Below are 15,537 nucleotides of genomic sequence, written 5' to 3' on the forward strand. Positions count from 1 at the left end.
GTTTTTATCCAAAATATTTACCCCCTAAGTATAATGGCGTTAAAATATATGGCCTAATTGCTGACATCTTAGGCAACAAATAAGTGTGTGTTTACGCTTGATTATAACAGTATAGATTGCAAGGAGAACCCCTCCTGCGTTTGTGACCCAGCACAGGATGAAACCGTGCTACACATACTCACGGAATGTCCGTTGTTCGCAGCGCGAAGAGCGGCAACTGAAATAAAACTAAAGCAAAAAATCAATAAACAAAATTTGAAATACTTAATATGTAACAGAAATACGAAACATGAATTTATAGAATACTGTAGGTCCTTGGCCAAAGTTGTGATAGAAAGAAATAAGAAATAACAGTATACTAGTCAGTTTAGTCATTTACACAGTTTTTAGTCATTTTATTTATTTGTCATTTTAATTGTAATTTTAAATTTTATTTTGTCATTTAACTTGTATTTTTAATTTTATTATTATCATCTAATTGTAATTTTATTTTATTATTGTCATTTTTAATTTTTGCAAGTCTAGTCATTTTATGTAGTTGTCATTTTAAATTTTAGTCATTTTTAGTCAATTTAGTCATGTAGTAATGTTATAAAGCAAAACTGTGATATAAAAATAGAATAACTGTAAATTAGCAATAAGAAAACTGTAAGATATTGAAAGAGAAAAAATTAATAAATGAAGAGTTCCCACCCGCATCCAACGTCCCTTTCCCATAAATATGTTAGGGGGAACGAGAGGGCGGCATAGCGCCGCCCAATAAAAAAAAAAAAATTTACCACAACTTAATAAAAATGGACTTTCTGCTGGTTCAATAGTGTTTAATTATGCAAAAGACAGCAAGTCCCAAAAAACCCGAAGCCTATTTAACTTCACGGCTTTAGTCATTGTAACGGCATGGAAATATTTTACAGATATATGTATGTATCTTTCGTCAAAATAAGAGCTTGAAAGATTTCACCAAAGATTTCTTCGGAAAAACTAACCAGATATATCTTAGAAAAGACAGATATTCTATTACTTCAATTACGCAACGATGCAACTGATGGAACGGAAAAAGAACATTTAAAACCGGAAGGTTAAAAAAATTTAATTAGCTTAAAATATTTGGTCAGCAAATTGATAATCGAAGACCATTCATCGATTCTAAACAAAAGATGGAAAGCTATGTGTTCGCGCCTAAACAGCGCTTTATGATGGCTTGCGAAACCGGTCCGCGCTTCCCCCACTCAACGCACAGGACCGCCCCTAAAATCTGCGGGCGCAACGTCTTATGCGCCCCCGCATCGATCAGTGTGTAAAATCATCCAACAGCAACAGTAACACTCAATACAATAAATACTGTGAAATAGTACGTGTGTTTTAATAGAAGATTATAAGCCACATAAAGTGGCGACCGTAACAACACTATGGACACCACTTATTGGAAGCCTTATTAAGAAGAGGAAGGATCGAAAGAAAATTACACCGTGACACCGATTATCTAACTACAAGACAAGCAAAATCCATCTGGCTACAACTCGCAGATGTCATCGCAGTCATGCTCGGAGCGCCGGCGGCAGCATCATACCACGGCAGAAGACATCAACGGAACTGAATTATTTATGTTTACTATGTAATGGCATATCTTTCTCTTAGTAGTCATTTAACTTTTGCAACTTGGACTTTAATATATTTATTTGCTCTTTGTTGTGTTTGACAATATGTATGGTTTTACCACTCATTCGCGATCATATCTACGACCTAAACATTTTACGCTGCTGTTACTATAAATAACAATTTTAACTTCAGAACAGAGTACGTTATAAACTGTCACATAGTGCACTACTTGAAGAAAGATTGGCCAATGTAACGATACTCAAATTACCTTAATTTAAACTTAAATTAGCAACTAACTTTTTATGTGTGTGTTAACAAAAAAAATAAATGTATCATTCCACGTCGTGTTTGTGCTCTATATACACCCTTTCCAGGCTAACTAACACCCACAAGCGGGTTTACAAACTAACTACCATTTCAACTGGTCAATTTCCTGGTGCATATGGTCGTTCGAGCCTACAACTACCTACTTCGACCATAGTTCTGGATAACTGGCCTATACTCAAACGTAGCTGTGAAAGTTTTTGGCTTTGATTTTGTACGTGACGCCCCCTCTAATTATATTTGCTAGAAGGAAGTTAGAGTAAGGCTGAAGTGAAGGCCACTACAGCGGTCTACGGGGATCATGGAACGGTTGGAAGATATCGCAGCAAGCTCTTGTAGTCTCCGTAATGTCTAAGTAATGATGACATCTTAAAAAAGAAAATGCTGCTTATATCCGACGATGTTCTTTCGACATGGCGAGAAGCGCGACCATTAAATAAGCACTGCTCTGCTACGGGCAGCTAAAAGTCATTTAAATTATAGGTTTGAATCATAACCAGTCATATAATACGGGGGTATCCCCTACCAGCAAAAGTGACGAACCATGTAACTCTTCGCATATTCGTTCTGAAATATGTTTAGACCCAGTCATAATTGGCCAGCAAATAAGTCAACTTTGGATAAATAGAAAATGGATATATAACGGTATGGTAATCAACAAAAAAATTGAAGAGGCTATGCAAGAAATCATAACACTGCTAAAAACAAATAAATCGTGGTAAGAAACCCGTATCTTACAAACATTATATTTGTAAAATCCACGACAGTTTAAAGTTATATAAAATCAAGATTGTCCATTCATAATTTAGAACTACACTGTTTACAGATGACAGGAATGAAAGTTTAATCAATACTATAAAACTAATATCTAGAACGATTGGCAATTGCCTAATAATAATAAATAAAGATAACAATCGTCCTCGGACGGTTGTGGTGACATTTACTCGTACATCACTCTTATTGTGAGATAAATTGTTTGCAAAGGTTATAAAGGACTTGTCCGTTTTTGAGACAGATTCCAATAAACCATTAGTTGGATGATCTGTGGACACCAAATTAGGTTTAAAACCTATAAGGCCCGATATTTGAATAGCCAGAAAAGCAAAAGAATAGCGCTTATTCGAGGAATAGCAAATTCATCTGTTTTAAACGACTTTGCAAAAGGAGGTTATAAATTCGTATGTCTTTTTCTTTTGTATCATAAGGTGACAAACAAGCAAGCGACCTCCAGAATTCGCCAAAATGGCGAAGTGACCGCTGTCCATAAACATTCGCAAGAGCGGATGCGTTGCCTACCCTTAATCGACGGAGGAGACGCACATAAAGAGGATGTTTCCCCTACCTATGCGTCTCCTCCACCGTCAAGTACCGTTCCCTTCCCATCCTTCACTTATAGGAAAAAGGGTGGTAAGGAAAAGGGACTAAAGTTGGGCCTCCGGCACCACATTCTTCAGACGATACGCGGAATTTCTCCCACTTCACGCCTGTCTTCTGTGTGGTCGTGGTATTTCACCGGGCGAGCCGACCCATTCGTGCGAAGATGTTAAAGCGGGCTCTTCCACTGTTATTTTTTTTTGTTTATGTGTTACTGCTCTCAGCCCTAGTGAACCGAGTTGAATGTTTTTGATTCAAAAAGTAATACGTGGGTTTAATTTTTTGATTCAGACTCAAGACTCTGTCCCAGTTTTCTAGTGTATTACCAAGACGCATGACAAAAACAGAGGCCTGCTTTGCTTTCTTGACTTAAGTAGCCTAAACTATAAAATCTATGTAAAATGAGGTATGAAAGACGCTCTGTAAATATACTAAACCAGCTTACGGCCGCGACTCCGTCCGCGTGAAATTAAAAAAAAAAACAAACGTGAGTAGCCCATGTGTTCTTCCAGAATATCCTCTACATCTATACCTAATTTCTAATTTCATAGAAATCAGTTCAGTCGTTTAGGCTACAAACTCTAACAAATGTCCATCCACTTTCGCATTTATAATATTAGTATAATAAAAGTTCGCGATGAGATTGAAAGATAATTCATATGTTTAAAACGTAATGCATTAATGTAAATTATTTTTCTTCTATTACTATTTGCACTCATTTTAAACTTTGCGATAAGAATTTAACTACAAAACAAAAGTACGTACATATAAAAAGATTTGTGCAGGATCTATTAATATCCTATCAACGTATAACTTGTAACTCATCGACCAATCAACGCTTGCGCAGGGTTCAACAAACCAAGAGTTTAGTCTGTGCTTTGGCCTTGTAATTAACTTATTTATATTCAGTACAGTTTTAAAACCAGCGAGGTAACCCGTCTAAACCCAAACCAAAAATGTGTGCAAGTTTTAAAATTAAAAAGTGGTATTGAAATAAAAAATGTTTTTGCGTAAAATATTGATTATCTGTGCAATTTTTTATATGCTGGATAACGATAACTTAATAAGGTTAACGGAAATGACGCAATTAAGCTCCTTTGATTTTGCGTGTTTTATTTACAAATTTTATTTAAATTGGCAAGATAATAATGGTGAAAAAATGAAATTAAATATAATAAGAATTGTAACACTTAAATATTTAACTTTGAGCGTAAACAATCGGAATGGTAAAAATAATGTTTGTATATTGATCAAGAAATAGTATGAAATGAAGTTTGCGCAGGCCGGAGGAACGAAGGATCGGTATGGTAGCATACGGGAGAAAGAATCAAGTCTGAACAAGTTTATTAGGTAATTATATTAAAATCTAGTCAAATAATTATTATCATATGTGTAAAATGATGATAAAGCAATGTTTTACATAATGTATAATAAATTAGTGATAATGCGCAACTAAAAATCATTATAAACGTACGGTAATATCGGATGACATTTTAAGGTTACTTTTCAAACTTTAGTTGTGTACTAAAGAATAAAGCCAGCTTTATATATTGAAATTATTACAGATTTCTTAATTATACATTAATTTAATATGCAAATAGGTAACAACATAGTTTATATTGTATCATTTGAATGAAGAAATGAATGTGCTCAAAATTGGCGGGAAAACTGTTATCTTCTTTAGTTATCAATAAACTTGATTATTTGTTTGTGTAATTGCTTAAACGAATAATATTCATCATTTGAAAGGTTTATTTTACATTTAATTGTAAGTTGTAGTTGTAAAAACTAAAAAATTAACATCTGTCTTTGTTAGGTTATATTTTGCTGTTTCATACATCATTGTTTTTCTTTACTTTTGTCTGGATGTTATCTGAGTTTGATTTAACGATTTATTTTTTATTTTTCATAAACTGAAAGTCAACAAAAAACTAAAAAATTGTTATCCGGATCTACTTGTCAACACAAAAAACAAACTAGAGTAACGTAGCGACCCCAATTGGGTTTTGGCCTTTGCCAAATTAATCACTTTTCGTGATCCTGCGTCATCTCGTCCCAGTCCTGCACTTCGAGTTCACTTGGGTCTTTTTCCACTTCGTTTGTCCAGCGACCCCTGGGATCTACAACTTGTCAACATAAAATACTTTAAAGGTGAGTATACAAATGTCTAATTTTCAAAATGCTTTCAGGATTTTAGTCAGCAGGTGCCGAATGTAATAAGTAAAAGATTTATAACTGGAGACGACATGTGTTTTCGAAATATGAATACAATAAATGTGTAGTAACCTTTTTTTTCTAGGAAAAACATTAATTTATAATTTTTTATGTTGATTTCTTACAACATTCTTACTATTTATTATAAAAAATCTGACATTGTATTATTGCTTTTAATAAAAAACTAAATAAATACGGTATTTAAGAATTAACATTTTTGTTTTGGCTTTGAATAGTTAGTACCTAGAGTTTATGTTCCTTTTTTACATGTATATATTTGTTAACAAACTATACAGTTTGAAGCTAGAAATTTTTTTGGTAAATACAGTTTTTACAGTACCTTGAACAATTACTAAGTATTTTGAAATATCTTATAAGCCTAATTTTAGTCCCTTTCCCTTTCCACCCTTTTCTTAAGATGAAAGTATGGGAAGGAAAAGTATCCAAAACTAGCTATATTTTATTGTTTAGGTACATTTGTCAAATTCTTTATCGCAAATGTTAAAATATCAATTACCTTACTATGACAATCTTGCTTCCTTGATGCAGCAACTTATGGTCTCTTTCCCACATTAGGGGTTTTATCCAAAATATTTAGCAGCCCCTAAGTTTAATGCCGTGAAAATAAATAGCCTAAAGCGTGACGTAAGTATAGGGCTTTTTATTAAAAACAGAATTATTTAAAAATATGTTGTAATTGCATCTTAGGCAACAAAGAAATGTGTGTTTACGCTTTATTATAATAGTATTGATATAGAAGTATAGATAAATTCGAATACTCAATAGATTTTTAATAAAACTTTATTTATGAGTATGAAGGGGTACACTGGTAGAGGTAGCCGTAGAAAGACATGGATGGATTGCGTGAAAGGTGGTATGACCAAGAAAGTAATGATGACTGAGATGACGGATGATAGAGTTATTTGGAGGACGAAAACCCGATGCGCCGACCCTACGGGAGTATAATAAGGCAGTGGAAGATGAATTAAATTTGAATAGAAATAAAACAATTAGTAGTTTTTTTTCATTACTTAAATACATTTGAATTAAACATTACAGTACAAACAATAACAATCATGGGCAGTGTGTGCAGCGCCCTGGTCGAGCTTTCTACGGCGTCTCTTTTTACCTGCTACTAGATGGGAAGGGGGGTTAACTGGTTGATGTAAGAATACTAAATTGGCAGTCCTGTGTCGCTCCTTTCTGTCCAGCGCCCTGGGCGACCATCCAACCCGCCCGCATTGACTGTGATAGTTTCTGTTTGATCTGGATTCAAGTTCCGTTATGCACAAGTTCATAACACAGTCTCTAGGTTTTTATTAAAAAAATGTGGTTTAAATAATGGTGTTGAAGGAAATCTCTGCATGGACAACGTCTTGGATGTATCGCGTAGTCGACGGAGTATAGCAACGACTTCATCTCCATTTATAACAACGATATTTAAATCCAATAGCATACCACTGTAATACAAAAAGAAGTGAAATTTGGACAACAGAAGAAAATTTAGAGCTTAATGTTTTTTACTATAGTATTTAGTATCATGTTATAAATAAGATTAATTAAAATTTATTGACAATACTATCATGTTATAAATAAGTTGAAACTATGCCCGTTGAGTAATGTGAGATTTTATATAAATTTTCTATTAAAAGATGAGGAAAAACAAAACATAAGCTTACATACACCTACACATTATGATTCAAATACATGTTTTGTAACAACGCCATCTATGTTACGGAATTGGTCAAGTAAATTTTTCATTTCTCCCTTATTACCAACGAGCACTGGGCCAGCGTAGTTAACTATGATCTAATCACCTCTTAGGCTTTGGGGCTCTCAGAGGTGAAGTGAACTGATGATGACGAAGATGACGATTTTCCCTTACTGCTGCCTTCGAAGTATAGTTATCTCATTGATTTTGTACGATAAATAGACACTAAACTATTGTTTAAATAACGTAAAAAGTTATACAATTAATATTATTTTAATCAATTTACTTGTAATTTTCTTCTTCCAAAAAGTTACATTTAAAGATAAATATTTTTTTTAAATCTCCTTGTGATCAGTTTTCTCTGTAACAAACATATGAAAATAAGTCGACGTGATATTTATTTTGTGACAATTAATTTCTCCCAAGTATTCTCTAACTTAGGGTAAGCACTGAGCCACTCAGATGATGATGATGGTTGGCGATAGACAGGCGGTCAGGTGTAAAAGTTAAATCAAAACATTAAGGGCCTGTCCCACTACTGGCTGATTGTCTCAGGTTGCTTAAAAATTACGTCACCGTCATAAGGGAACAAAATCTGATATTTCCATCACATATTTTGCATGTTGGATTGTTTGGAAATTTACAATTTAGTGGGACAGGCCCTAAGGTTTCTAAAATTATGTGCGCCGCTAACTTTGTTTCCTTTATGAGAGTGAGCGTCAGGATGATAATGGTGGTCGTTGATACAGCTAGCCTAAAGGATTGACTCTTAATATTTGGGTATCCATCAGAAGTATCCTTAACTACAAGAAAGTGTAGTGATTTGTGTTGTGTTCAAAGGTAAAAAACTTCCATAATATCATATAAGTGTTACTAAACATTGCATTAACTAAACCAATATATGAACTGTTAAATAATATCTAGTTAAAATTTTCTTAGAATTGCCGCGCACGCACTCTTTTGACTAAACAATCCCAAACCGTTTGGTTGCGCTTTGATTCCTATGAGCTTATATAGAGGTGCGAGCACACTCGATTTTATATTGTGCAACTAAACAGTTAAATTGGCGGCGAAACAATAGACAATCGCACAACAGCGATAGTTTAAAGGTGTGCTCCCGCTATTAGAGATATCTATGTGTCTTTTAATTTTGATCGCTTAATTATTTTCGTAAAGCTTTAAATTTAATTTTTTGCATACTTTTTTAATTATCATAAGACCTATAATATTAGTTAATTTTAAAAAAATATTTAAAAGCACTAATTTGATACCTTAGTTTTCTTTGTCTTATGGCTTCCTTCCGTTTCAGTATAAGAAAGTGACATTGGAAGCAGAGCGTGGCCTGATTATTTGCAAATAATAGGTTTTATACATATTGGTAAATATGAATAAGTACATGAAAATGTTTCATTTATGAATACATATAAAAAATCTAACAAATTTTAAACTTTGGGATATAAACTGTATTAATTTAGGGTTTTTTGTAAGCTAACAACACGATATAGAATAACAGCCTTACAAATGAACGCGGTATAAAATCAAAATTAGAAATAAACTGAGTATAAGCAAATATTTTATGTAAGTTTAACTTTAAACTGCGTTTATTTATAAGGCTTTAACAATTTAGGTTTAAAAATTACCTTTGAAATATAACGTGTCGATAATAGCAGCAGTTTTCAGGTTATAAAGATTATGAATGTTCAAACATAATTATTTGAACGTCTAGTAATTAATAGAAATGATTGAAATGTATAGATTTCTGCGTAATTCTTCAATAAAAGTTATTATAAATCATTCTTCGTTCACATGTCTTTCTTTTGATATGGGAATGAACTCTTTAGTCATATCTTCTTAAATTTTCTTGAGTATTTTCTTCTAAATGTTATTAAAGTATGAAATTTTAACACGTATCTTGTAAATTGGTCACACGAAGGATTCTGTGTACCTTATTAAGATTTATTACTTTCATTGAACAGCGTTGGAATCTTTAGCATGTTGAATCATTGTTCTTCGTATAACCTTCTTCGTAGAAACGTATTTTTCCGATAAAGTTTTTTCTGGCTATCCTCAGCCTTTTCCACAATTTAATATCAGTAATCATAATTGTATCATTATATAACCGCTGTTTACAAAAAATCAATTTAGAATTTTCTAGAAACATGATGTCACTGGAACACTTCGAAAAACCGGTGTAAAATATTGTATGGAATAATAAAACTATTATATAATTTATTAAACTAAAACGGATTTCACTTTTGCACAACATTCTACTAAAAGACTACAAGCTCGACAAACTATCTCGTGATAAGCCACAAAATGTTTGAGTTGCGATAAATAGTCCCCTATTGAACTGATATATCTCTATATTTAAGCCATATTCATATTAATCTATAGTATTTATAAGTAGAATATTCGAATGAATACAATTTGCTACGTTATTATTACCTGCGATAACAATTTTCGTTGTAATTGAAGCTCATAATATTTTTTTAACTAAATTATGTGAAACCATATTGAGAATGCTACAATAATAATAAATAAAGATATATTGAATATTCTAATAAAATAGATCTTTATAGATAGAATTAAATCAAGTCCAAAAATATTTAGACATGGTTTATTTGATTTTTGTATGGTATATGGTGCAAGTAGCCACCGATATTTACTAAAATAGCGAAGCGACCATTGCCAAAATAGGGTTGTAAAGAAGCGTTGTCTACCTTTTATTAAGGAAGAAGCGTGCAGAAACATGACATATATGTGCCCCATCCTCTGACTAATCCACTTTCCCTTCACATCGAAAAGGGCGAAAACGAGAAGATGCCTATAACTAGGCCTTCAGCACTTGCCAAGTTTTAGGTGGAATTTCTGCCATATCACGCCTGTTTTCTGTGTGATCATGATATTGCACCGAGCGTCTTCGCACGCTTGTTATAGCAACCCACTGTTAATTAAATACAGGATTTGATAAAAAAATCAAGCTCTCTTTATTCTCTTGAAACGAAAACTAAAACGTTCATTTCTAATTATGTGTTTAAATTCGTATCTATTTATTGTAAACTCATTTCATTGTTTTTTTTTTTAGATATCAAGATACGCCGAATCTGAAAGCTGTTTCTATACATTACAAGATATTAATATTAAGTAGCAATGGAGAACGCCAACGTTAACGTTGACGTCGGGTTTGTGGACTTCGTGGAATCCGCTTCTACAGAACAAAACAACAATGAGATTAACCCAAGCGTTACCACTGACAGTGACAAAGAAGACGTCACTGTACAAAATGGACCAGAATCTGCTGAACAAAATGATAACGAGATAATTACTTTGGAAGATGAACTTAGAGAGATATTTTCTAAGTTTTCTAAAAACTTCAACGTAGTTCATATCAATGCACAAAGTATATCTGCACATTATCTCTCTTTGTTAGCAACATTCGTCAATCTCCATAACATTGATGCTGTATTGGTCTCGGAGACATTTCTAAAGGACTCTATGGATACGAATGTAGGCGATATGCCAGGTTTCCAACTGATCCGTAACGATAGAAAGGATAAAGGCTGTGGAGGAGTCGCAATCTATTTGCGCAAAGAGCTGCACTACGAAATCGTCGACAAATCTCCAAATCGTTACACCATGTCCGCTGAACACCTGTTTATTGAAGTCATTCACGAAGAAACTAAAATACTCCTGGGTGTGTTTTACAGCCCATCTTCAAAAATTTACTACTTTTCAACATTCGAAGACTTACTCAAGAAGTATCGTAACAATTATGAACATTATGATATTCTTGGAGACTTTAACACGGATCTATTAAAAAGGAATAGTAGACGAAAGAAATTGCTCTCTATCATTGATGGTCAGAACTTGCACCTTCTGCCTCTCGGCCCGACTCATTTTGCCCCCGGGTTCGCACCATCCATTTTGGATTTAATCATTGTCACTGACTTCGCAAATGTAGCGAAGTACGGTCAGCTAGGAAGTTATTTCTCTTACCATGATTTGATTTACGTTTCAAACAAATTAAATTTTTCGAGGAAAAGGATCCCTATCGAAATTGTAGCTAGCGGAACTAAAGAAGAACCTTTTTGGCAAAAACCCAGTGTCCGAAGAGCTCTAGCGGAACAATTGAAAGGATTAAAAATCTACAAGGAGAGTGATCGAGGTGAAAATGATTTAAAAGCTTATCAAAAAAGCCGCGAACAGATCAAGCAACTCGAAACGGAGTTTAAACGAGAAAATCGTAAGAATCAAAAAGGCCAATAAACCTTGGTGACTTTATCTATTGCATTTTAAATGTATTGAAGAAGTGTTACCTATGTATTCCACTTGCATGTTAATTCATAAGTACTGATGTAGCAGCTAAGGACTTACTTGATAAGCTCCAAGCGTTTGGTGTTTGATATGCATTTATTTTATAGCATCATCTCACTTCTAAAGCATATCCTTTTCACACATTCCTTTCATACTTTCTTCGGTCTTCCTCTACCTTTGTAGTCATCCACATTCAGTCTTAACACTCTCTGGTTTATGTCCCCATTCTCTCGTCACAAGACATGTCCATCTAACCTTTTGCATTTCTTTTGTACGAGTATATGAGATGCAATCAAAGTAAAGTTCACTAACAAATCTCATACCATTTTTGTCCATGATTTATAAGTACGTTCTCGTAATTGTCACGTTCAAGATAGAGTCTTTGTAATGTTTATGTTTCGTACAAAGTCAAGATTTAAGGGTTTTATAACTTCGTTTCTAACTATTTTCATTCTACTCGTCACAAGCCATCTTTAAACTGTGATTAGTTTATGTAATAAGTAAGATAATTATGACAATAAATAGTCAAGTATTATGTTAAATGTCACGTTATAATTTATGTTTAGATTAAACTTAGTCTAATGATTTTAATTTATTTTGTTTTTAATTTATTTTTTTATTCTATTGAATGTTTTAAGTTAAAGTGAAATGGCTTTATACAATTATTTATATTTTTTGTAAGTTCTATCAGAGATGAAATTTTTTATTAAACAACACTAGACATCACATAGGAGTTTGTTTTTAATTTTTTATTGCTATGGTTTCCATTTAAAATGTGATATATTTATTCAAAATTATTGTAATGAGATAATTATTAAAAAAAATTGTAGTCTGTTTTTGGTACCGCATTAAAAAAATATTTTATTATGTTTTTTTTATTCTTCCACTCCCTGGGTTCATTTCAAATTATTTTTCAAGACTTAAGTAATATCATTTCTATATTGTCTACTTTCTTATACGATTAAAAATAATTATATTAATATTTAACGGTGGATTAGCTTTTAACAAAAGTTTTTAGTAATTAAAATATTTTTTTATTATAAAATATTTTCAAAGAGCCATGGCAGTGGCATTTCAGTACTCTAAATATGTATTACAAATTACTTGTGGTAAATTTCGGCGTAGTTGAAAAATACCATGTGCCAAGCTACCGAGGTATACTGGTGCTCACATTTTAAATTTCACGATAAAGTGTACATCAAACAGTGTGTTAGTAATTTGAGTAGAGATAACATCTCTTGGTACTTTTTTTTATGGTAAATATGATTGAAAAAAACCTTAGATATTTCTATATCAAGCAAATAAGTTGCAAAACATTTGCATATCTTTGATGTTTAAAAAAGAGAACATATAGAATGACATTTTCTTTTCCCATACATAACCCATTTGAATTTATTATTTCTATCCTCGAAATTTACTAAAAAGAAGTCAATATTTTTATTTTAACAAATACAGAGGATAAATATTTATTTGGCATATTACATTTATTCTTATTTAATCTGTGAAATATGCTTTTAATAAGTAACAATGATAATTTAAATGTCTTCCTTCCTCTTCCTGTGGATGGCTACAAAGGAAGAGGAAGACCAGAGAAAGTATGGATGGATTGTGTGAAGGAGGGTATGCTAGAGAAAGGAGTGGATTCAGATATGACGGCTGATAGAGATGTATGGAAGAGCAGCACATACTGTGCCGACCCTCCATAAGGGATAAGGGCAAATGGATGATGATGAATGATTATTTAAATATTGATACTTTTAGTATTCTCTAAAATGTAGAGGTACATCTTTCATTTTTTTAAACAAATACTAAAAGTGGTTATCGATTATAGAGTATCGTATACTTATACGATACATCAGTCATACAATCGACATTATTTGATTTGATATAATTTATATATCTCTATGGTTTTCTAGTATTAACATAATATAATCTGTATAGATAGTATATGTGATACTATATGTTACTTGTATTATATACTACTATGAAGTAATGTAACAAAATGTACATAAATCTTTTTACATTATAAATGCGAAAGTTTCGATGGACGGATGGATGTTTCTTAGAATTTGTAGCCTAAAAGGCTGATCGGATCTCGATTAAATTTGGCACAAATATAGATGATTGTCTGCAAGAATACATAGGCTACTCACTTTTGTTTTTTTAAATTCTCCGCGCACGGAGTCGGAGCCGGAGTATTCTATAAACGTTCGTTGGGACTCTACCAGTTACTAAGGTCAGCGTATGAAGTAGTAAATGACTAAGCGAACAACATACCAAATGTGTTCAGTCGATGTGCAGACGCGTACATACGGAGTATTCCTCCGTATTTTTATACACAAAATGTATCGATTAAGATTATTTTTAATCAATTGAAAGTGATTATTATCTGTGCAATTTCAGCGGGAAAGAGACAACTTTAGAGGAAATGACGTAAATATGATTTCCAGTCGTTTTAATTATTATTTTTCTACATTAAGCATTTTAATCATATTAAAAAAAATATCAGATATAATATAATGATAATATTTACAAACTGTATTGTGAGTGTTTAGTATGTAGATTAGATTATAAAAAAATATGTCATGTATTTGTAATGATAGAGCAGTAAGTAACTTCACAAAGGAAGTTTCTAGGAGTCATACAGTAGTGGGGAGTTCCAAGTGAAAAAAACAAGTGCTTCAAGAAACTTTTAAGGTAATATTTAATAATCACTCTAAATCTAGAATATTATTGCATGAATTTAAAATCAAATCTATAACAGCTAATAATTATTTGCTTAATAAGTAAGCAGAAGCATTGTACTAAAGCTTTTTAGGTTAAGTACATTATTAATGCAAATGTCGATAATAAAAGAATTAAAGTCTTGTTCAATGGTTTTTAAATATTTTTTATATGTTGATAAGTATTAATTATAAAGTATTACCCAATAATATACAAATATAATACATATCAATAAGTTAATGAAAATGCTTTCGAAAATGCTCCTGTCAAAAATTAGCGGCAAAACTTCGTTCTCGTTGATAAGCATTACCAATCACAATGATTGAGTATTTTCGGAATGTGATATTTATTTAATTTAAGTATTTGTAAAATAAGTAATATTTCAAGGTCGTTCTGGCTTTTTCACAAATAATACTAGGCATTTATGGAAATGATGCAATTTTTGTGAAATGTAAACAACATGTACTATAATATTTTTGTTGATTTGAAGCACTTATACAATGTATTTTTTAAAAATTATATTGCGTTTCACTTTCCATTTCCTTTGGGACTGTTTTTAATGTATTTTTATGTATTACAGACTTATAAGGACAATTTACGAGTTTGTTAGAAAATAACTTCAACAAAGAAAGAAAAGAAGGAATACAAAAAATGGAGAAACCCAGAAGAGCCAGTCCTGATAAAAAGGGAAAACTGCCTAATGGATCTAACGCTATAGCTGATCAAAATAATAACAAGATAATCACTTTTCATGATGAGCTTGAAACGATATTTTCGAGTTACTCTCAGAACTTCAACGTTGTTCATATCAATGCCCAGAGTATACCTAAACATTATCTCTCCTTGTTAGCGACATTCGTCAATCTTCATAACGTCGATGCCGTATTAGTATCAGAAACATTTCTCAAACAGTCAATGAATGCAAAAGCAGGCGATATGCCAGGTTTCAACCTGATACGCAACGACAGAGTGGGCAAAGGCTGTGGAGGAGTCGCGATTTATTTACGGAAAGAGCTCAACTACAAAATTGTGGCCAAATCTTTGAGTTATTACACAAGTTCTGCTGAATACATTCTAATTGAAGTCTATCATAATAAAACTAAGATACTTCTCGGTGTATTCTACAGTCCGAATTCTACAATTAATTACTTCTCAATTTTAGAAGACTTACTCAAGAAGTACCGTCGTGACTATAAGTATGTGAATATACTTGGAGATTTCAACACAGATACATTGAAAGCAAATAGACGTGTTAATAGATTATTATCTATTGTTGA

At 32.5% G+C, this 15,537-nt stretch overlaps 1 protein-coding gene and 1 long non-coding RNA gene across 4 annotated transcripts; one reads left to right on the forward strand and one right to left on the reverse strand.

The window, feature by feature from the left end:
• The first annotated feature begins 3,995 nt into the window (after positions 1 to 3,995).
• Positions 3,996 to 12,078, forward strand: LOC106102548. Of its 3 annotated transcripts, XM_013282064.1 has the most exons (3): positions 3,996 to 4,647; positions 5,218 to 5,448; positions 10,308 to 12,078. In XM_013282064.1, the coding sequence occupies exon 3, from the start codon at positions 10,373 to 10,375 to the stop codon at positions 11,486 to 11,488; it is 1,116 nt and encodes a 371-aa protein (XP_013137518.1). In that variant the 5' UTR covers positions 3,996 to 4,647; positions 5,218 to 5,448; positions 10,308 to 10,372; the 3' UTR covers positions 11,489 to 12,078. The 3 variants fall into 3 exon arrangements, with proteins under 3 accessions (XP_013137518.1, XP_013137517.1, XP_013137519.1); XM_013282063.1 differs by having other exon boundaries at positions 3,996 to 5,448; XM_013282065.1 differs by lacking the exon at positions 5,218 to 5,448.
• LOC106102549 lies at positions 6,525 to 9,687 on the reverse strand. Its single transcript, XR_001225578.1, has 3 exons — positions 8,863 to 9,687; positions 7,509 to 7,583; positions 6,525 to 6,971 (listed from the first exon to the last, which is right to left on the reverse strand). It is a non-coding gene; the product is annotated as an uncharacterized LOC106102549 (long non-coding RNA).
• Positions 12,079 to 15,537: the final 3,459 nt, after the last annotated feature.

This window comes from Papilio polytes, unplaced genomic scaffold, assembly GCF_000836215.1.
Source record: "Papilio polytes unplaced genomic scaffold, Ppol_1.0 DF823923.1, whole genome shotgun sequence".
Taxonomy (NCBI): Eukaryota; Metazoa; Arthropoda; class Insecta; order Lepidoptera; family Papilionidae; genus Papilio; species Papilio polytes.

What these genes read in the sequence shown, in the direction of transcription:
- LOC106102548 (XM_013282063.1), top strand. Translation starts at nt 10,373, where the DNA reads ATGGAGAACGCCAACGTTAACGTTGACGTCGGGTTTGTGGACTTCGTG.